Source organism: Nipponia nippon, unplaced genomic scaffold (assembly GCF_047370975.1).
Source record: "Nipponia nippon isolate SJK-2023a ecotype South Korea unplaced genomic scaffold, ASM4737097v1 scaffold_50, whole genome shotgun sequence".
Taxonomy (NCBI): Eukaryota; Metazoa; Chordata; class Aves; order Pelecaniformes; family Threskiornithidae; genus Nipponia; species Nipponia nippon.
This window is the reverse complement of record NW_028262370.1, coordinates 458,940-481,724: the sequence shown is the minus strand read 5'-3', so window position 1 is coordinate 481,724 and position 22,785 is coordinate 458,940. Positions and strand designations below refer to the sequence as shown.

Sequence of the window (22,785 nt, the reverse complement as noted above, 5' to 3'; positions counted from 1 at the left end):
TGGTTGAGTGGATGGGTGGGTGGTTGAGGGGGTGGATGGATTTTTGAGTGGATACATGAAATAACGGATGGATGATGGGTGGATGGATGGATGGGTGGATGGGTGGGTGGATGATTGGGTGGCTGGAGGGCTGGATGGATTGGGTGACCGAGTGCATTGATGGAGGGTTGGGTCGCTTGGTGGACAGAGAGATGAGTTTGTGGCTGGTTCATGGCCTCTGTGGTTTCGATGCTTGGAGAGAGCCATGGTTGGATGGAGGGATGGAGGGATGGAGGGACAGAGGGATGGATGGTAGCTGCTGGAAGAAATGAATGTTTAGGTGTTTGGATGGTTTGAGGGAGGAATGGATTCAAGGAGTGACGGAAGGAAAAAGGGACGATGGGTGGACGTACGGACGGACGGATGGCTGATGAGCTGGGAAATGGGTGATGGGAGGGCTGGAGGCGTGGGTGGGTGCATGGAGAAGGAGGTGGAGAGCTGGATGTGTGTTTGGGTGGGTGGGTGGGCTGGTTGGTGTTTGGAGGATCAGCTCGATGGATGGGGCTTGGATGGATGGGTGGATGATAAGTGATTGCCTGAAGGATGGAGAGAGCATTGGCTGGATGGTGCTTGGTTTCTGGATGGATGGACGGGCTCGTGGAATTTTATGCCCTGCACTGTGCTGTCTCGACTGCAGCCCCAGCCCCACAAGAGGAGGAGCCACCACCCCAGCCGATCCTGGGCGAGCTCACGGCCTCCCAGGTCACCTCTGACTCCGTGCAGCTGGAGTGGAGCGTCCCCGAGGGCACCTTTGACTCCTTCACGGTGCAGTACAGGGATGCGCAAGGGCAGGCGCAGGTGTTGCCCGTGGCCGGTGGCTCGCGCACGGTGAGCGTGGTGGGGCTGTCCCCGTCGCGGCGCTACAAGTTCAACCTGTACGGGGTGTGGGGTCGGAAGCGCCTGGGCCCCGTCTCCACCGACGCTGTCACAGGTGAGGACATCTGCGGGCCCCGTCTGTGACCCCTGTGGGCCCTGGTTGCTGTGGGGCTGGAGCCCGTTGAGTGGGAAGATCCCTTGGGCATTGACCTGGGGAGGGAGGGAGGGAAGGGCCCGTGCAAGGTCGGAGAGTGGAATGGAGGGAGGGAGGCTGGTTTGGAGGAATGGATGGGTGAGTGGGTGGTGAATCGGTTGATTGGATGGATAGACATCTGAAGGGATGGCTGCCTGGAGAGATGGGTGTTTTGATGGATCATGAGTGACAGGATGGTTGGGCAGAGGAATGGATTCATGGGACGTAGGCTGGGATGGTGCATGGAAACGTGGTTGATTGGGTGGATGGAGGCATGGCGGGTTGGACGGGGAAAGGGAGGGAGAGAGGGTTGGATGGCCAGGTTGGGAAAGGGCCTGGTGGGTGGATGAAGAGAGTGATGACCACGTGGGTGAAGGAATGGCTGACATGGTGGGTGACCAAAGAGCTGCCTTACTGAGTAGCCAGGTGGCCGGTAAGGTGTTTGTTTGGGTGCTTTGGGCGGTGCTTGGAGGATTCGGTGGGTGAATGGACAGAGAGATGGTGAGCGGAAGGATGCCTGTGTGGGTGGTTGGAAGGCTGATGGGAGGAGCGGTGTGGAGGACGGCTGGAAGAAGGGGTGGGTGGGTGCTTGGGGTAACAGATGAGTGTAGGGATGATGAGGTGAGTGTATGCGTGGATGATGGATGAACGGTTGGGTAGAAAAAAGGATGGATGGCCGCTGGGACAGAGCCATGGATGTTTATGGCCTGCACTGTGTTCTCTCGACTGCAGCCCCAGCCCCACAAGAGGAGGAGCCACCACCCCAGCCGATCCTGGGCGAGCTCACGGCCTCCCAGGTCACCTCTGACTCCGTGCAGCTGGAGTGGAGCGTCCCCGAGGGCACCTTTGACTCCTTCACGGTGCAGTACAAGGATGCGCAAGGGCAGGCGCAGGTGTTGCCCGTGGCCGGTGGCTCGCGCACGGTGAGCGTGGTGGGGCTGTCCCCGTCGCGGCGCTACAAGTTCAACCTGTACGGGGTGTGGGGTCGGAAGCGCCTGGGCCCCGTCTCCACCGACGCTGTCACAGGTGAGGGCGTCTGTGGGCTCCATCCGTGTTCCCTTTGGGCGCTGGGTTTGGATGAGGGCAGGCGCTGGGACAGGGCCCGTGCTGGTGCCTTGGGCCTTGTGGGAAATGGGAATAGGTGTTGGGTGCTGAGTGGGGCATGGCTGGAGGTACGGGTGCATGGGAGGCTGGGGGATGGATGGATGGACTGGATGGATGGATGGATGGATGGATGGATGGATGGATGGATGGAGGTTTGGTTGGTTGGTTGAGTGGATGTGTGGGTGGCTGAGGGGGTGGACGGATTTTTGAGTGGATACATGAAATAACGGATGGATGATGGATGGATGGATGATGGATGGATGGGTGGATGGGTGGATGGATGGGTGGATGGATGGGTGGATGATTGGGTGGCTGGAGGGCTGGATGGATTGGGTGACCGAGTGCATTGATGGAGGGTTGGGTCGCTTGGTGGACAGAGAGATGAGTTTGTGGCTGGTTCATGGCCTCGGTGGTTTGGATGCTTGGAGAGAGCCATGGTTGGATGGAGAGAGGGAGGGACGGAGGGATGGAGGGATGGAGGGACGGAGGGATGGATGGTAGCTGCTGGATGAAATGAATGTTTAGGTGTTTGGATGGTTTGAGGGAGGAATGGATTCAAGGAGTGACGGAAGGAAAAAGGGACGATGGGTGGACGGACGGACGGATGGATGGCTGATGAGCTGAGTGTGTGGGTGCTTCGTGGACGGGATGGTTGATTGAATGGTTGGATGGGTGTCTGGAGCGAAGCGTGGACGGGTGGATTTAGGAGCGGAAGGATGGCTAGGAGAAGACGGGGGTTGTTGAGTGCACGGCGAGCTGGACACTTGTGGGATGGCGGGAGGGGTGGGTGGATGAAGGGAAGGCTGGCTGAAGGAATGCATGGATGGATGGTTGGCTCGGCTGCTGGCTGGAGAGATGGAGGGCGGTGGAGTTTGTGGCTGGTTCGTGGCCGGAGTGGCTGAAAGGAGTTGATAGGTGGGTGGTTGGATGGAAGGGCGGAAGGGTGGATAGGTGGAGGGGTGTTGGGGGAGGTGGTTGTTTGTTTGGAGGATGAAGTGAGGGGTTTGCTGGTTGGGTGATTGAACGGAGGGCGAGATTAAAGAGCCAACTGAAGGAAGAAGTGGATGGAAAGCCAGGGGATTGGCTGGCTGCCGTGATGGTGGAGGATTGTTCCTGGGAAATGGGTGATGGGAGGGCTGGAGGCGTGGGTGGGTGCATGGAGAAGGAGGTGGAGAGCTGGATGTGTGTTTGGGTGGGTGGGTGGGCTGGTTGGTGCGTGGACGATCAGCTCGATGGATGGGGCTTGGATGGATGGGTGGATGATAAGTGATTGCCTGAAGGATGGAGAGAGCATTGGCTGGATGGTGCTTGGTTTCTGGATGGATGGATGGATGGATGGACGGGCTCGTGGAATTTTATGCCCTGCATTGTGCTGTCTCGACTGCAGCCCCAGCCCCACAAGAGGAGGAACCACCATCGCAGCCAATCCTGGGCGAGCTCACGGCCTCCCAGGTCACCTCTGACTCCGTGCAGCTGGAGTGGAGCGTCCCCGAGGGCACCTTTGACTCCTTCACGGTGCAGTACAAGGATGCGCAAGGGCAGGCGCAGGTGTTGCCCGTGGCCGGTGGCTCGCGCACGGTGAGCGTGCCGGGGCTGTCCCCGTCGCGGCGCTACAAGTTCAACCTGTACGGGGTGTGGGGTCGGAAGCGCCTGGGCCCCGTCTCCACCGACGCTGTCACAGGTGAGGGCGTCTGTGGGCTCCATCCGTGTTCCCTTTGGGCGCTGGGTTTGGATGAGGGCAGGCGCTGGGACAGGGCCCGTGCTGGTGCCTTGGGCCTTGTGGGAAATGGGAATAGGTGTTGGGTGCTGAGTGGGGCATGGCTGGAGGTACGGGTGCATGGGAGGCTGGGGGATGGGGGGATGGATGGATGGAATGGTTGATCGAATGGATGGATGGATGGATGGATGGATGGATGGATGGATGGATGGAGGTTTGGTTGGTTGGTTGAGTGGATGGGTGGGTGGTTGAGGGGGTGGACGGATTTTTGAGTGGATACATGAAATAACGGATGGATGATGGATGGATGGATGGATGGATGGATGGGTGGATGGATGGGTGGATGGATGGATGGATGGGTGGATGGATGGGTGGATGATTGGGTGGCTGGAGGGCTGGATGGATTGGGTGACCGAGTGCATTGATGGAGGGTTGGGTCGCTTGGTGGACAGAGAGATGAGTTTGTGGCTGGTTCATGGCCTTGGTGGTTTGGATGCTTGGAGAGAGCCATGGTTGGATGGAGGGATGGAGGGATGGAGGGATGGAGGGATGGATGGTAGCTGCTGGAAGAAATGAATGTTTAGGTATTTGGATTGTTTGAGGGAGGAATGGATTCAAAGAATGAGGGAAGGAAAAAGGGACGATGGGTGGACGTACGGACGGACGGATGTCTGATGAGCTGGGAAATGGGTGATGGGAGGGCTGGAGGCGTGGGTGGGTGCATGGAGAAGGAGGTGGAGAGCTGGATGTGTGTTTGGGTGGGTGGTTGGGTTGGTTGGTGTTTGGAGGATCAGCTCGATGGATGGGGCTTGGATGGATGGGTGGATGATAAGTGATTGCCTGAAGGATGGAGAGAGCATTGGCTGGATGGTGCTTGGTTTCTGGATGGATGGACGGGCTCGCGGAATTTTATGCCCTGCACTGTGCTGTCTCGACTGCAGCCCCAGCCCCACAAGAGGAGGAGCCACCACCCCAGCCGATCCTGGGCGAGCTCACGGCCTCCCAGGTCACCTCTGACTCCGTGCAGCTGGAGTGGAGCGTCCCCGAGGGCACCTTTGACTCCTTCACGGTGCAGTACAAGGATGCGCAAGGGCAGGCGCAGGTGTTGCCCGTGGCCGGTGGCTCGCGCACGGTGAGCGTGGTGGGGCTGTCCCCGTCGCGGCGCTACAAGTTCAACCTGTACGGGGTGTGGGGTCGGAAGCGCCTGGGCCCCGTCTCCACCGACGCTGTCACAGGTGAGGACATCTGCGGGCCCCGTCTGTGACCCTGTGGGCCCTGGTTGCTGTGGGGCTGGAGCCCGTTGAGTGGGAAGATCCCTTGGGCATTGACCTGGGGAGGGAGGTGGGGAAGGGCCCGTGCAAGGTCGGAGAGTGGAATGGAGGGAGGGAGGCTGGTTTGGAGGAATGGATGGGTGGGTGGGTGGTGAATCGGTTGATTGGATGGATAGACATCTGAAGGGATGGCTGCCTGGAGAGATGGGTGTTTTGATGGATCATGAGTGACAGGATGGTTGGGCAGAGGAATGGATTCATGGGACGTAGGCTGGGATGGTGCATGGAAACGTGGTTGATTGGGTGGATGGAGGCATGGCGGGTTGGACGGGGAAAGGGAGGGAGAGAGGGTTGGATGGCCAGGTTGGGAAAGGGCCTGGTGGGTGGATGAAGAGAGTGATGACCACGTGGGTGAAGGAATGGCTGACATGGTGGGTGACCAAAGAGCTGCCTTACTGAGTAGCCAGGTGGCCGGTAAGGTGTTTGTTTGGGTGCTTTGGGCGGTGCTTGGAGGATTCGGTGGGTGAATGGACAGAGAGATGGTGAGCGGAAGGATGCCTGTGTGGGTGGTTGGAAGGCTGATGGGAGGAGCGGTGTGGAGGACGGCTGGAAGAAGGGGTGGGTGGGTGCTTGGGGTAACAGATGAGTGTAGGGATGATGAGGTGAGTGTATGCGTGGATGATGGATGAACGGTTGGGTAGAAAAAAGGATGGATGGCCGCTGGGACAGAGCCATGGATGTTTATGGCCTGCACTGTGTTCTCTCGACTGCAGCCCCAGCCCCACAAGAGGAGGAGCCACCACCCCAGCCGATCCTGGGCGAGCTCACGGCCTCCCAGGTCACCTCTGACTCCGTGCAGCTGGAGTGGAGCGTCCCCGAGGGCACCTTTGACTCCTTCACGGTGCAGTACAAGGATGCGCAAGGGCAGGCGCAAGTGCTGCCCGTGGCCGGTGGCTCGCGCACGGTGAGCGTGCCGGGGCTGTCCCCGTCGCGGCGCTACAAGTTCAACCTGTACGGGGTGTGGGGTCGGAAGCGCCTGGGCCCCGTCTCCACCGACGCTGTCACAGGTGAGGACATCTGCGGGCCCCGTCTGTGACCCCTGTGGGCCCTGGTTGCTGTGGGGCTGGAGCCCGTTGAGTGGGAAGATCCCTTGGGCATTGACCTGGGGAGGGAGGGAGGGAAGGACACGAGCAAGGTCGGAGAGTGGAACGGAGGGAAGGAGGCTGGACTGGAGGAATGAGTGGTTTGGTGGGTGGGTGGATGGATGATGGATGGATGATGGATGGATGATGGATGGATGGATGAGTAGGGGAAATCAAGGAGTGAGGGAAGGGTAGCGGTGCACTGGGAAATGGATGGTAGGACGATTGGAACTGGGAATGGATGGATGGGCCGGTGGTTGTACGGACATACAGACAGCAGGTTGAGTGGGTGGTGGGATGGGGGCTGATGAAATGACTGGGTAGCTGAACGGCTGGCTGGTTCCGTGGATGGACCTGGATATGGAAAGCTAAAGAGATGGGTGAGGGGGCTTGTGGTCTAAACTGGGGTGAAATGGGAGGAGAGATGGATGGGGGGTGGGTGGGTGGATCAGTGGTGGGTGGGCGGATGGGAAGACAATGGGGGGATGAGGAAAGACGCTGATGGATGGATGAGTGATCTAATTGAGGAAGAACTTTGGCACCGGCTGGCTGGCGAGACTGGCAAATGGCGTACCGATCCATGATGGGATGGATTGCTGGTTGGATGGTTGGCAGAGTTCATTGATGGGTGGATGGTTGGAAGGATGGATGTTCCCCTGTGTACCCTACTTTGTGCCTCTCCTTCGATGCCTCAGCCCCGCTATCGGAGGAACTGCCATCAGAGGAGCCACCATCGCAGCCGATCCTGGGCGAGCTCACGGCCTCCCAGGTCACCTCTGACTCCGTGCAGCTGGAGTGGAGCGTCCCCGAGGGCACCTTTGACTCCTTCACGGTGCAGTACAGGGATGCGCAAGGGCAGGCGCAGGTGTTGCCCGTGGCCGGTGGCTCGCGCACGGTGAGCGTGGTGGGGCTGTCCCCGTCGCGGCGCTACAAGTTCAACCTGTACGGGGTGTGGGGTCGGAAGCGCCTGGGCCCCGTCTCCACCGACGCTGTCACAGGTGAGGGCGTCTGTGGGCTCCATCCGTGTTCCCTTTGGGCGCTGGGTTTGGATGAGGGCAGGCGCTGGGACAGGGCCCGTGCTGGTGCCTTGGGCCTTGTGGGAAATGGGAATAGGTGTTGGGTGCTGAGTGGGGCACGGCTGGAGGTACGGGTGCATGGGAGGCTGGGGGATGGGGGGATGGATGGATGGATGGATGGATGGATGGATGGGTGGATGGATGGATGGAGGTTTGGTTGGTTGGTTGAGTGGATGGGTGGGTGGTTGAGGGGGTGGACGGATTTTTGAGTGGATACATGAAATAACGGATGGATGATGGATGGATGGATGATGGATGGATGGGTGGATGGATGGGTGGATGATTGGGTGGCTGGAGGGCTGGATGGATTGGGTGACCGAGTGCATTGATGGAGGGTTGGGTCGCTTGGTGGACAGAGAGATGAGTTTATGGCTGTTTCATGGCCTCGGTGGTTTGGATGCTTGGAGAGAGCCATGGTTGGATGGAGGGACGGAGGGATGGAGGGATGGAGGGACAGAGGGATGGATGGTAGCTGCTGGATGAAATGAATGTTTAGGTGTTTGGATGGTTTGAGGGAGGAATGGATTCAAGGAGTGACGGAAGGAAAAAGGGACGATGGGTGGACGGACGGACGGACGGACGGATGGATGGCTGATGAGCTGAGTGTGTGGGTGCTTCGTGGACGGGATGGTTGATTGAATGGTTGGATGGGTGTCTGGAGCGAAGCGTGGACGGGTGGATTTAGGAGCGGAAGGATGGCTAGGAGAAGACGGGGGTTGTTGAGTGCACGGCGAGCTGGACACTTGTGGGATGGCGGGAGGGGTGGGTGGATGAAGGGAAGGCTGGCTGAAGGAATGCATGGATGGATGGTTGGCTCGGCTGCTGGCTGGAGAGATGGAGGGCGGTGGAGTTTGTGGCTGGTTCGTGGCCGGAGTGGCTGAAAGGAGTTGATAGGTGGGTGGTTGGATGGAAGGGCGGAAGGGTGGATAGGTGGAGGGGTGTTGGGGGAGGTGGTTGTTTGTTTGGAGGATGAAGTGAGGGGTTTGCTGGTTGGGTGATTGAACGGAGGGCGAGATTAAAGAGCCAACTGAAGGAAGAAGTGGATGGAAAGCCAGGGGATTGGCTGGCTGCCGTGATGGTGGAGGATTGTTCCTGGGAAATGGGTGATGGGAGGGCTGGAGGCGTGGGTGGGTGCATGGAGAAGGAGGTGGAGAGCTGGATGTGTGCTTGGGTGGGTGGGTGGGCTGGTTGGTGCGTGGACGATCAGCTCGATGGATGGGGCTTGGATGGATGGGTGGATGATAAGTGATTGCCTGAAGGATGGAGAGAGCATTGGCTGGATGGTGCTTGGTTTCTGGATGGATGGATGGATGGATGGACGGGCTCGTGGAATTTTATGCCCTGCATTGTGCTGTCTCGACTGCAGCCCCAGCCCCACAAGAGGAGGAACCACCATCGCAGCCAATCCTGGGCGAGCTCACGGCCTCCCAGGTCACCTCTGACTCCGTGCAGCTGGAGTGGAGCGTCCCCGAGGGCACCTTTGACTCCTTCACGGTGCAGTACAAGGATGCGCAAGGGCAGGCGCAGGTGTTGCCCGTGGCCGGTGGCTCGCGCACGGTGAGCGTGGTGGGGCTGTCCCCGTCGCGGCGCTACAAGTTCAACCTGTACGGGGTGTGGGGTCGGAAGCGCCTGGGCCCCGTCTCCACCGACGCTGTCACAGGTGAGGACATCTGCGGGCCCCGTCTGTGACCCCTGTGGGCCCTGGTTGCTGTGGGGCTGGAGCCCGTTGAGTGGGAAGATCCCTTGGGCATTGACCTGGGGAGGGAGGTGGGGAAGGGCCCATGCAAGGTCGGAGAGTGGAATGGAGGGAGGGAGGCTGGACTGGAGGAATGAGTGGTTTGGTGGGTGGGTGGATGGATGATGGATGGATGATGGATGGATGATGGATGGATGGATGAGTAGGGGAAATCAAGGAGTGAGGGAAGGGTAGCGGTGCACTGGGAAATGGATGGTAGGACGATTGGAACTGGGAATGGATGGATGGGCCGGTGGTTGTACGGACATACAGACAGCAGGTTGAGTGGGTGGTGGGATGGGGGCTGATGAAATGACTGGGTAGCTGAACGGCTGGCTGGTTCCGTGGATGGACCTGGATATGGAAAGCTAAAGAGATGGGTGAGGGGGCTTGTGGTCTAAACTGGGGTGAAATGGGAGGAGAGATGGATGGGGGGTGGGTGGGTGGATCAGTGGTGGTTGGGCGGATGGGAAGACAATGGGGGGATGATGAAAGACGCTGATGGATGGATGAGTGATCTAATTGAGGAAGAACTTTGGCACCGGCTGGCTGGCGAGACTGGCAAATGGCGTACCGATCCATGATGGGATGGATTGCTGGTTGGATGGTTGGCAGAGTTCATTGATGGGTGGATGGTTGGAAGGATGGATGTTCCCCTGTGTACCCTACTTTGTGCCTCTCCTTCGATGCCTCAGCCCCGCTATCGGAGGAACTGCCATCAGAGGAGCCACCATCGCAGCCGATCCTGGGCGAGCTCACGGCCTCCCAGGTCACCTCTGACTCCGTGCAGCTGGAGTGGAGCGTCCCCGAGGGCACCTTTGACTCCTTCACGGTGCAGTACAAGGATGCGCAAGGGCAGGCGCAGGTGTTGCCCGTGGCCGGTGGCTCGCGCACGGTGAGCGTGGTGGGGCTGTCCCCGTCGCGGCGCTACAAGTTCAACCTGTACGGGGTGTGGGGTCGGAAGCGCCTGGGCCCCGTCTCCACCGACGCTGTCACAGGTGAGGGCGTCTGTGGGCTCCATCCGTGTTCCCTTTGGGCGCTGGGTTTGGATGAGGGCAGGCGCTGGGACAGGGCCCGTGCTGGTGCCTTGGGCCTTGTGGGAAATGGGAATAGGTGTTGGGTGCTGAGTGGGGCACGGCTGGAGGTACGGGTGCATGGGAGGCTGGGGGATGGGGGGATGGATGGATGGATGGATGGAGGTTTGGTTGGTTGGTTGAGTGGATGGGTGGGTGGTTGAGGGGGTGGACAGATTTTTGAGTGGATACATGAAATAACGGATGGATGATGGATGGATGCATGGATGGATGGATGGATGGATGGGTGGATGGGTGGATGGATGGGTGGATGGATGGATGATTGGGTGGCTGGAGGGCTGGATGGATTGGGTGACCGAGTGCATTGATGGAGAGTTGGGTCGCTTGGTGGACAGAGAGATGAGTTTGTGGCTGGTTCATGGCCTCGGTGGTTTCGATGCTTGGAGAGAGCCATGGTTGGATGGAGAGAGGGAGGGACGGAGGGATGGAGGGATGGAGGGACGGAGGGATGGAGGGACAGAGGGATGGATGGTAGCTGCTGGATGAAATGAATGTTTAGGTGTTTGGATGGTTTGAGGGAGGAATGGATTCAAGGAGTGACGGAAGGAAAAAGGGACGATGGGTGGACGGACGGACGGATGGATGGCTGATGAGCTGAGTGTGTGGGTGCTTCGTGGACGGGATGGTTGATTGAATGGTTGGATGGGTGTCTGGAGCGAAGCATGGACGGGTGGATTTAGGAGCGGAAGGATGGCTAGGAGAAGACGGGGGTTGTTGAGTGCACGGCGAGCTGGACACTTGTGGGATGGCGGGAGGGGTGGGTGGATGAAGGGAAGGCTGGCTGAAGGAATGCATGGATGGATGGTTGGCTCGGCTGCTGGCTGGAGAGATGGAGGGCGGTGGAGTTTGTGGCTGGTTCGTGGCCGGAGTGGCTGAAAGGAGTTGATAGGTGGGTGGTTGGATGGAAGGGCGGAAGGGTGGATAGGTGGAGGGGTGTTGGGGGAGGTGGTTGTTTGTTTGGAGGATGAAGTGAGGGGTTTGCTGGTTGGGTGATTGAACGGAGGGCGAGATTAAAGAGCCAACTGAAGGAAGAAGTGGATGGAAAGCCAGGGGATTGGCTGGCTGGCCAACTGGCTGGCTGCATTGATGGAGGGCTTGGTGCAGTGATGCACAGAGGATGGGATGGATAAGGACTGGATGGAATGCCTGGTGGAGAAGAAGTTGGAGTGTGCATGGGTGGAGCAGTTGTCAGGTGGGTGGTGCTTGGGTGGGTGGATGAATGACGAGGTGGGTGAGTGGAAGGACATGGCTGGCTGGACGGGGGAAGGATGACGGGTGGAAGAGTGATAAGGGTGGATGGAAGGGCAGGTGGGAGAGTGAGTGAGATGATGAATGGAGCGCTGATGAGTAGAATGGATGGATGGATGAGACAACGGCTGGATAGAAAATAGGATGGAGGGATGGAAGGATGGAGATAGACAGTTCAATCGTTATGCCTTGCGTTGTGCTCTCTCTGTTGCAGCTGCAGCTGAGCCGGAGGAGGAGCCACCATCGCAGCCGATCCTGGGCGAGCTCACGGCCTCCCAGGTCACCTCTGACTCCGTGCAGCTGGAGTGGAGCGTCCCCGAGGGCACCTTTGACTCCTTCACGGTGCAGTACAGGGATGCGCAAGGGCAGGCGCAGGTGTTGCCCGTGGCCGGTGGCTCGCGCACGGTGAGCGTGGTGGGGCTGTCCCCGTCGCGGCGCTACAAGTTCAACCTGTACGGGGTGTGGGGTCGGAAGCGCCTGGGCCCCGTCTCCACCGACGCTGTCACAGGTGAGGGCGTCTGTGGGCTCCATCCGTGTTCCCTTTGGGCGCTGGGTTTGGATGAGGGCAGGCGCTGGGACAGGGCCCGTGCTGGTGCCTTGGGCCTTGTGGGAAATGGGAATAGGTGTTGGGTGCTGAGTGGGGCACGGCTGGAGGTACGGGTGCATGGGAGGCTGGGGGATGGGGGGATGGATGGATGGACTGGATGGATGGATGGATGGATGGATGGATGGAGGTTTGGTTGGTTGGTTGAGTGGATGGGTGGGTGGTTGAGGGGGTGGACGGATTTTTGAGTGGATACATGAAATAACGGATGGATGATGGATGGATGGGTGGGTGGATGGGTGGAGGGATGGGTGGATGGATGGATGGGTGGATGGATGGGTGGATGATTGGGTGGCTGGAGGGCTGGATGGATTGGGTGACCAAGTGCATTGATGGAGGGTTGGGTCGCTTGGTGGACAGAGAGATGAGTTTGTGGCTGGTTCATGGCCTCGGTGGTTTGGATGCTTGGAGAGAGCCATGGTTGGATGGAGGGATGGAGGGATGGAGGGACAGAGGGATGGATGGTAGCTGCTGGATGAAATGAATGTTTAGGTGTTTGGATGGTTTGAGGGAGGAATGGATTCAAGGAGTGACGGAAGGAAAAAGGGACGATGGGTGGACGGACGGACGGACAGACGGATGGATGGCTGATGAGCTGAGTGTGTGGGTGCTTCGTGGACGGGATGGTTGATTGAATGGTTGGATGGGTGTCTGGAGCGAAGCGTGGACGGGTGGATTTAGGAGCGGAAGGATGGCTAGGAGAAGACGGGGGTTGTTGAGTGCACGGCGAGCTGGACACTTGTGGGATGGCGGGAGGGGTGGGTGGGTGAAGGGAAGGCTGGCTGAAGGAATGCATGGATGGATGGTTGGCTCGGCTGCTGGCTGGAGAGATGGAGGGCGGTGGAGTTTGTGGCTGGTTCGTGGCCGGAGTGGCTGAAAGGAGTTGATAGGTGGGTGGTTGGATGGAAGGGCGGAAGGGTGGATAGGTGGAGGGGTGTTGGGGGAGGTGGTTGTTTGTTTGGAGGATGAAGTGAGGGGTTTGCTGGTTGGGTGATTGAACGGAGGGCGAGATTAAAGAGCCAACTGAAGGAAGAAGTGGATGGAAAGCCAGGGGATTGGCTGGCTGCCGTGATGGTGGGAGGATTGTTCCTGGGAAATGGGTGATGGGAGGGCTGGAGGCGTGGGTGGGTGCATGGAGAAGGAGGTGGAGAGCTGGATGTGTGTTTGGGTGGGTGGGTGGGTTGGTTGGTGTTTGGAGGATCAGCTCAATGGATGGGGCTTGGATGGATGGGTGGATGATAAGTGATTGCCTGAAGGATGGAGAGAGCATTGGCTGGATGGTGCTTGGTTTCTGGATGGATGGACGGGCTCGTGGAATTTTATGCCCTGCACTGTGCTCTCTCGACTGCAGCCCCAGCCCCACAAGAGGAGGAGCCACCACCCCAGCCGATCCTGGGCGAGCTCACGGCCTCCCAGGTCACCTCTGACTCCGTGCAGCTGGAGTGGAGCGTCCCCGAGGGCACCTTTGACTCCTTCACGGTGCAGTACAGGGATGCGCAAGGGCAGGCGCAGGTGTTGCCCGTGGCCGGTGGCTCGCGCACGGTGAGCGTGGTGGGGCTGTCCCCGTCGCGGCGCTACAAGTTCAACCTGTACGGGGTGCAGGGTCGGAAGCGCCTGGGCCCCGTCTCCACCGATGCTGTCACAGGTGAGGACATCTGCGGGCCCCGTCTGTGACCCCTGTGGGCCCTGGTTGCTGTGGGGCTGGAGCCCGTTGAGTGGGAAGATCCCTTGGGCATTGACCTGGGGAGGGAGGGAGGGAAGGGCCCGTGCAAGGTCGGAGAGTGGAATGGAGGGAGGGAGGCTGGTTTGGAGGAATGGATGGGTGAGTGGGTGGTGAATCGGTTGATTGGATGGATAGACATCTGAAGGGATGGCTGCCTGGAGAGATGGGTGTTTTGATGGATCATGAGTGACAGGATGGTTGGGCAGAGGAATGGATTCATGGGACGTAGGCTGGGATGGTGCATGGAAACGTGGTTGATTGGGTGGATGGAGGCATGGCGGGTTGGACGGGGAAAGGGAGGGAGAGAGGGTTGGATGGCCAGGTTGGGAAAGGGCCTGGTGGGTGGATGAAGAGAGTGATGACCACGTGGGTGAATGAATGGCTGACATGGTGGGTGACCAAAGAGCTGCCTTACTGAGTAGCCAGGTGGCCGGTAAGGTGTTTGTTTGGGTGCTTTGGGCGGTGCTTGGAGGATTCGGTGGGTGAATGGACAGAGAGATGGTGAGCGGAAGGATGCCTGTGTGGGTGGTTGGAAGGGTGATGGGAGGAGCGGTGTGGAGGACGGCTGGAAGAAGGGGTGGGTGGGTGCTTGGGGTAACAGATGAGTGTAGGGATGATGAGGTGAGTGTATGCGTGGATGATGGATGAACGGTTGGGTAGAAAAAAGGATGGATGGCCGCTGGGACAGAGCCATGGATGTTTATGGCCTGCACTGTGCTGTCTCGACTGCAGCCCCAGCCCCACAAGAGGAGGAGCCACCACCCCAGCCGATCCTGGGCGAGCTCACGGCCTCCCAGGTCACCTCTGACTCCGTGCAGCTGGAGTGGAGCGTCCCCGAGGGCACCTTTGACTCCTTCACGGTGCAGTACAGGGATGCGCAAGGGCAGGCGCAGGTGTTGCCCGTGGCCGGTGGCTCGCGCACGGTGAGCGTGGTGGGGCTGTCCCCGTCGCGGCGCTACAAGTTCAACCTGTACGGGGTGTGGGGTCGGAAGCGCCTGGGCCCCGTCTCCACCGACGCTGTCACAGGTGAGGGCGTCTGTGGGCTCCATCCGTGTTCCCTTTGGGCGCTGGGTTTGGATGAGGGCAGGCGCTGGGACAGGGCCCGTGCTGGTGCCTTGGGCCTTGTGGGAAATGGGAATAGGTGTTGGGTGCTGAGTGGGGCACGGCTGGAGGTACGGGTGCATGGGAGGCTGGGGGATGGGGGGATGGATGGATGGACTGGATGGATGGATGGATGGATGGATGGATGGATGGATGGGTGGATGGATGGAGGTTTGGTTGGTTGGTTGAGTGGATGGGTGGGTGGTTGAGGGGGTGGACGGATTTTTGAGTGGATACATGAAATAAAGGATGGATGGGTGGATGGATGGATGGGTGGGTGGATGGATGGGTAGATGATTGGGTGGCTGGAGGGCTGGATGGATTGGGTGACCGAGTGCATTGATGGAGGGTTGGGTCGCTTGGTGGACAGAGAGATGAGTTTGTGGCTGGTTCATGGCCTCGGTGGTTTGGATGCTTGGAGAGAGCCATGGTTGGATGGAGGGATGGAGGGATGGAGGGACAGAGGGATGGATGGTAGCTGCTGGATGAAATGAATGTTTAGGTGTTCGGATGGTTTGAGGGAGGAATGGATTCAAAGAATGAGGGAAGGAAAAAGGGACGATGGGTGGACGTACGGACGGACGGATGTCTGATGAGCTGGGAAATGGGTGATGGGAGGGCTGGAGGCGTGGGTGGGTGCATGGAGAAGGAGGTGGAGAGCTGGATGTGTGTTTGGGTGGGTGGGTGGGCTGGTTGGTGCGTGGACGATCAGCTCGATGGATGGGGCTTGGATGGATGGGTGGATGATAAGTGATTGCCTGAAGGATGGAGAGAGCATTGGCTGGATGGTGCTTGGTTTCTGGATGGATGGACGGGCTCGTGGAATTTTATGCCCTGCACTGTGCTGTCTCGACTGCAGCCCCAGCCCCACAAGAGGAGGAGCCACCACCCCAGCCGATCCTGGGCGAGCTCACGGCCTCCCAGGTCACCTCTGACTCCGTGCAGCTGGAGTGGAGCGTCCCCGAGGGCACCTTTGACTCCTTCACGGTGCAGTACAGGGATGCGCAAGGGCAGGCGCAGGTGTTGCCCGTGGCCGGTGGCTCGCGCACGGTGAGCGTGGTGGGGCTGTCCCCGTCGCGGCGCTACAAGTTCAACCTGTACGGGGTGTGGGGTCGGAAGCGCCTGGGCCCCGTCTCCACCGACGCTGTCACAGGTGAGGACATCTGCGGGCCCCGTCTGTGACCCCTGTGGGCCCTGGTTGCTGTGGGGCTGGAGCCCGTTGAGTGGGAAGATCCCTTGGGCATTGACCTGGGGAGGGAGGGAGGGAAGGGCACGAGCAAGGTCGGAGAGTGGAACGGAGGGAAGGAGGCTGGACTGGAGGAATGAGTGGTTTGGTGGGTGGGTGGATGGATGATGGATGGATGATGGATGGATGATGGATGGATGGATGAGTAGGGGAAATCAAGGAGTGAGGGAAGGGTAGCGGTGCACTGGGAAATGGATGGTAGGACGATTGGAACTGGGAATGGATGGATGGGCCGGTGGTTGTACGGACATACAGACAGCAGGTTGAGTGGGTGGTGGGATGGGGGCTGATGAAATGACTGGGTAGCTGAACGGCTGGCTGGTTCCGTGGATGGACCTGGATATGGAAAGCTAAAGAGATGGGTGAGGGGGCTTGTGGTCTAAACTGGGGTGAAATGGGAGGAGAGATGGATGGGGGGTGGGTGGGTGGATCAGTGGTGGTTGGGCGGATGGGAAGACAATGGGGGGATGATGAAAGACGCTGATGGATGGATGAGTGATCTAATTGAGGAAGAACTTTGGCACCGGCTGGCTGGCGAGACTGGCAAATGGCGTACCGATCCATGATGGGATGGATTGCTGGTTGGATGGTTGGCAGAGTTCATTGATGGGTGGATGGTTGGAAGGATGGATGTTCCCCTGTGTACCCTACTTTGTGCCTCTCCTTCGATGCCTCAGCCCCGCTATCGGAGGAACTGCCATCAGAGGAGCCACCATCGCAGCCGATCCTGGGCGAGCTCACGGCCTCCCAGGTCACCTCTGACTCCGTGCAGCTGGAGTGGAGCGTCCCCGAGGGCACCTTTGACTCCTTCACGGTGCAGTACAGGGATGCGCAAGGGCAGGCGCAAGTGCTGCCCGTGGCCGGTGGCTCGCGCACGGTGAGCGTGCCGGGGCTGTCCCCGTCGCGGCGCTACAAGTTCAACCTGTACGGGGTGTGGGGTCGGAAGCGCCTGGGCCCCGTCTCCACCGACGCTGTCACAGGTGAGGGCGTCTGTGGGCTCCATCCGTGTTCCCTTTGGGCGCTGGGTTTGGATGAGGGCAGGCGCTGGGACAGGGCCCGTGCTGGTGCCTTGGGCCTTGTGGGAAATGGGAATAGGTGTTGGGTGCTGAGTGGGGCATGGCTGGAGGTACGGGTGCATGGGAGGCTGGGGGATGGGGGGATGGATGGATGGAGGTTTGGTTGGTTGGTTGAGTGGATGGGTGGGTGGTTGAGGGGGTGGACGGATTTTTGAGTGGATACATGAAATAACGGATGGAGGATGGATGGATGGATGGGTGGATGGATGGATGGATGGGTGGATGGATGGATGGATGGGTGGATGGGTGGATGGATGGGTGGATGGATGGATGATTGGGTGGCTGGAGGGCTGGATGGATTGGGTGACCGAGTGCATTGATGGAGGGTTGGGTCGCTTGGTGGACAGAGAGATGAGTTTGTGGCTGGTTCATGGCCTCGGTGGTTTCGATGCTTGGAGAGAGCCATGGTTGGATGGAGGGATGGAGGGATGGAGGGATGGAGGGACAGAGGGATGGATGGTAGCTGCTGGATGAAATGAATGTTTAGGTGTTTGGATGGTTTGAGGGAGGAATGGATTCAAAGAATGAGGGAAGGAAAAAGGGACGATGGGTGGACGGACGGACGGACGGATGGCTGATGAGCTGGGAAATGGGTGATGGGAGGGCTGGAGGCGTGGGTGGGTGCATGGAGAAGGAGGTGGAGAGCTGGATGTGTGTTTGGGTGGGTGGGTGGGCTGGTTGGTGTTTGGAGGATCAGCTCGATGGATGGGGCTTGGATGGATGGGTGGATGATAAGTGATTGCCTGAAGGATGGAGAGAGCATTGGCTGGATGGTGCTTGGTTTCTGGATGGATGGACGGGCTCGTGGAATTTTATGCCCTGCATTGTGCTCTCTCGACTGCAGCCCCAGCCCCACAAGAGGAGGAGCCACCACCCCAGCCGATCCTGGGCGAGCTCACGGCCTCCCAGGTCACCTCTGACTCCGTGCAGCTGGAGTGGAGCGTCCCCGAGGGCACCTTTGACTCCTTCACGGTGCAGTACAAGGATGCGCAAGGGCAGGCGCAGGTGTTGCCCGTGGCCGGTGGCTCGCGCACGGTGAGCGTGGTGGGGCTGTCCCCGTCGCGGCGCTACAAGTTCAACCTGTACGGGGTGTGGGGTCGGAAGCGCCTGGGCCCCGTCTCCACCGACGCTGTCACAGGTGAGGACATCTGCGGGCCCCGTCTGTGACCCCTGTGGGCCCTGGTTGCTGTGGGGCTGGAGCCCGTTGAGTGGGAAGATCCCTTGGGCATTGACCTGGGGAGGGAGGGAGGGAAGGGCCCGTGCAAGGTCGGAGAGTGGAATGGAGGGAGGGAGGCTGGTTTGGAGGAATGGATGGGTGGGTGGGTGGTGAATCGGTTGATTGGATGGATAGACATCTGAAGGGATGGCTGCCTGGAGAGATGGGTGTTTTGATGGATCATGAGTGACAGGATGGTTGGGCAGAGGAATGGATTCATGGGACGTAGGCTGGGATGGTGCATGGAAACGTGGTTGATTGGGTGGATGGAGGCATGGCGGGTTGGACGGGGAAAGGGAGGGAGAGAGGGTTGGATGGCCAGGTTGGGAAAGGGCCTGGTGGGTGGATGAAGAGAGTGATGACCACGTGGGTGAAGGAATGGCTGACATGGTGGGTGACCAAAGAGCTGCCTTACTGAGTAGCTAGGTGGCCGGTAAGGTGTTTGTTTGGGTGCTTTGGGTGGTGCTTGGAGGATTCGGTGGGTGAATGGACAGAGAGATGGTGAGCGGAAGGATGCCTGTGTGGGTGGTTGGAAGGCTGATGGGAGGAGCGGTGTGGAGGACGGCTGGAAGAAGGGGTGGGTGGGTGCTTGGGGTAACAGATGAGTGTAGGGATGATGAGGTGAGTGTATGCGTGGATGATGGATGAACGGTTGGGTAGAAAAAAGGATGGATGGCCGCTGGGACAGAGCCATGGATGTTTATGGCCTGCACTGTGTTCTCTCGACTGCAGCCCCAGCCCCACAAGAGGAGGAGCCACCACCCCAGCCGATCCTGGGCGAGCTCACGGCCTCCCAGGTCACCTCTGACTCCGTGCAGCTGGAGTGGAGCGTCCCCGAGGGCACCTTTGACTCCTTCACGGTGCAGTACAGGGATGCGCAAGGGCAGGTGCAAGTGCTGCCCGTGGCCGGTGGCTCGCGCACGGTGAGCGTGCCGGGGCTGTCCCCGTCGCGGCGCTACAAGTTCAACCTGTACGGGGTGTGGGGTCGGAAGCGCCTGGGCCCCGTCTCCACCGACGCTGTCACAGGTGAGGGCGTCTGTGGGCTCCATCCGTGTTCCCTTTGGGCGCTGGGTTTGGATGAGGGCAGGCGCTGGGACAGGGCCCGTGCTGGTGCCTTGGGCCTTGTGGGAAATGGGAATAGGTGTTGGGTGCTGAGTGGGGCACGGCTGGAGGTACGGGTGCATGGGAGGCTGGGGGATGGGGGGATGGATGGATGGAATGGTTGATCGAATGGATGGATGGATGGATGGATGGATGGATGGATGGATGGATGGATGGAGGTTTGGTTGGTTGGTTGAGTGGATGGGTGGGTGGTTGAGGGGGTGGACGGATTTTTGAGTGGATACATGAAATAACGGATGGATGATGGATGGATGGATGGGTGGATGGATGGGTGGATGGATGGATGGGTGGATGGGTGGATGGATGGGTGGATGACTGGGTGGCTGGAGGGCTGGATGGATTGGGTGACCGAGTGCATTGATGGAGGGTTGGGTCGCTTGGTGGACAGAGAGATGAGTTTGTGGCTGGTTCATGGCCTCGGTGGTTTGGATGCTTGGAGAGAGCCATGGTTGGATGGAGGGACGGAGGGATGGAGGGATGGAGGGACAGAGGGATGGATGGTAGCTGCTGGATGAAATGAATGTTTAGGTGTTTGGATGGTTTGAGGGAGGAATGGATTCAAGGAGTGACGGAAGGAAAAAGGGACGATGGGTGGACGGACGGACGGACGGACGGATGGATGGCTGATGAGCTGAGTGTGTGGGTGCTTCGTGGACGGGATGGTTGATTGAATGGTTGGATGGGTGTCTGGAGCGAAGCGTGGACGGGTGGATTTAGGAGCGGAAGGATGGCTAGGAGAAGACGGGGGTTGTTGAGTGCACGGCGAGCTGGACACTTGTGGGATGGCGGGAGGGGTGGGTGGATGAAGGGAAGGCTGGCTGAAGGAATGCATGGATGGATGGTTGGCTCGGCTGCTGGCTGGAGAGATGGAGGGCGGTGGAGTTTGTGGCTGGTTCGTGGCCGGAGTGGCTGAAAGGAGTTGATAGGTGGGTGGTTGGATGGAAGGGCGGAAGGGTGGATAGGTGGAGGGGTGTTGGGGGAGGTGGTTGTTTGTTTGGAGGATGAAGTGAGGGGTTTGCTGGTTGGGTGATTGAACGGAGGGCGAGATTAAAGAGCCAACTGAAGGAAGAAGTGGATGGAAAGCCAGGGGATTGGCTGGCTGCCGTGATGGTGGAGGATTGTTCCTGGGAAATGGGTGATGGGAGGGCTGGAGGCGTGGGTGGGTGCATGGAGAAGGAGGTGGAGAGCTGGATGTGTGTTTGGGTGGGTGGGTGGGTTGGTTGGTGTTTGGAGGATCAGCTCGATGGATGGGGCTTGGATGGATGGGTGGATGATAAGTGATTGCCTGAAGGATGGAGAGAGCATTGGCTGGATGGTGCTTGGTTTCTGGATGGATGGACGGGCTCGTGGAATTTTATGCCCTGCACTGTGCTGTCTCGACTGCAGCCCCAGCCCCACAAGAGGAGGAGCCACCACCCCAGCCGATCCTGGGCGAGCTCACGGCCTCCCAGGTCACCTCTGACTCCGTGCAGCTGGAGTGGAGCGTCCCCGAGGGCACCTTTGACTCCTTCACGGTGCAGTACAGGGATGCGCAAGGGCAGGCGCAGGTGTTGCCCGTGGCCGGTGGCTCGCGCACGGTGAGCGTGGTGGGGCTGTCCCCGTCGCGGCGCTACAAGTTCAACCTGTACGGGGTGTGGGGTCGGAAGCGCCTGGGCCCCGTCTCCACCGACGCTGTCACAGGTGAGGGCGTCTGTGGGCTCCATCCGTGTTCCCTTTGGGCGCTGGGTTTGGATGAGGGCAGGCGCTGGGACAGGGCCCGTGCTGGTGCCTTGGGCCTTGTGGGAAATGGGAATAGGTGTTGGGTGCTGAGTGGGGCACGGCTGGAGGTACGGGTGCATGGGAGGCTGGGGGATGGGGGGATGGATGGATGGACTGGATGGATGGATGGATGGATGGATGGATGGATGGACTGGATGGATGGATGGATGGATGGATGGATGGATGGATGGACGTTTGGTTGGTTGGTTGAGTGGATGGGTGGGTGGTTGAGGGGGTGGATGGATTTTTGAGTGGATACATGAAATAACGGATGGATGATGGATGGATGGATGGGTGGATGGATGGATGGGTGGATGGATGGGTGGATGGATGGATGGATGGGTGGATGGATGGGTGGATGATTGGGTGGCTGGAGGGCTGGATGGATTGGGTGACCAAGTGCATTGATGGAGGGTTGGGTCGCTTGGTGGACAGAGAGATGAGTTTGTGGCTGGTTCATGGCCTCGGTGGTTTGGATGCTTGGAGAGAGCCATGGTTGGATGGAGGGATGGATGGAGGGATGGAGGGACAGAGGGATGGATGGTAGCTGCTGGATGAAATGAATGTTTAGGTGTTTGGATGGTTTGAGGGAGGAATGGATTCAAAGAATGAGGGAAGGAAAAAGGGACGATGGGTGGACGGACGGACGGATGTCTGATGAGCTGGGAAATGGGTGATGGGAGGGCTGGAGGCGTGGGTGGGTGCATGGAGAAGGAGGTGGAGAGCTGGATGTGTGTTTGGGTGGGTGGGTGGGCTGGTTGGTGTTTGGAGGATCAGCTCGATGGATGGGGCTTGGATGGATGGGTGGATGATAAGTGATTGCCTGAAGGATGGAGAGAGCATTGGCTGGATGGTGCTTGGTTTCTGGATGGATGGACGGGCTCGTGGAATTTTATGCCCTGCATTGTGCTCTCTCGACTGCAGCCCCAGCCCCACAAGAGGAGGAGCCACCACCCCAGCCGATCCTGGGCGAGCTCACGGCCTCCCAGGTCACCTCTGACTCCGTGCAGCTGGAGTGGAGCGTCCCCGAGGGCACCTTTGACTCCTTCACGGTGCAGTACAAGGATGCGCAAGGGCAGGCGCAGGTGTTGCCCGTGGCCGGTGGCTCGCGCACGGTGAGCGTGGTGGGGCTGTCCCCGTCGCGGCGCTACAAGTTCAACCTGTACGGGGTGCGGGGTCGGAAGCGCCTGGGCCCCGTCTCCACCGATGCTGTCACAGGTGAGGACATCTGCGGGCCCCGTCTGTGACCCCTGTGGGCCCTGGTTGCTGTGGGGCTGGAGCCCGTTGAGTGGGAAGATCCCTTGGGCATTGACCTGGGGAGGGAGGGAGGGAAGGGCCCGTGCAAGGTCGGAGAGTGGAATGGAGGGAGGGAGGCTGGTTTGGAGGAATGGATGGGTGGGTGGGTGGTGAATCGGTTGATTGGATGGATAGACATCTGAAGGGATGGCTGCCTGGAGAGATGGGTGTTTTGATGGATCATGAGTGACAGGATGGTTGGGCAGAG

At 59.5% G+C, this 22,785-nt stretch overlaps 1 protein-coding gene across 1 annotated transcript in view; it reads left to right on the top strand.

Annotated features, from left to right (window-relative positions):
* The window catches only part of LOC104009141 (tenascin-X), a 71,075-nt gene that overhangs the window by 31,232 nt on the left and 17,058 nt on the right, over positions 1-22,785 (top strand). Inside the window, 17 exon segments of the mRNA XM_087734921.1 lie at positions 677-970; positions 1,781-2,074; positions 3,546-3,833; positions 4,811-5,104; positions 5,914-6,207; positions 6,978-7,280; positions 8,731-9,018; positions 9,789-10,091; positions 11,650-11,943; positions 13,391-13,684; positions 14,495-14,886; positions 15,740-16,037; positions 16,787-17,167; positions 18,030-18,323; positions 19,140-19,427; positions 20,916-21,203; positions 22,212-22,499. Coding sequence (XP_087591047.1) covers positions 677-970; positions 1,781-2,074; positions 3,546-3,833; positions 4,811-5,104; positions 5,914-6,207; positions 6,978-7,280; positions 8,731-9,018; positions 9,789-10,091; positions 11,650-11,943; positions 13,391-13,684; positions 14,495-14,886; positions 15,740-16,037; positions 16,787-17,167; positions 18,030-18,323; positions 19,140-19,427; positions 20,916-21,203; positions 22,212-22,499 — 5,175 coding nt within the window.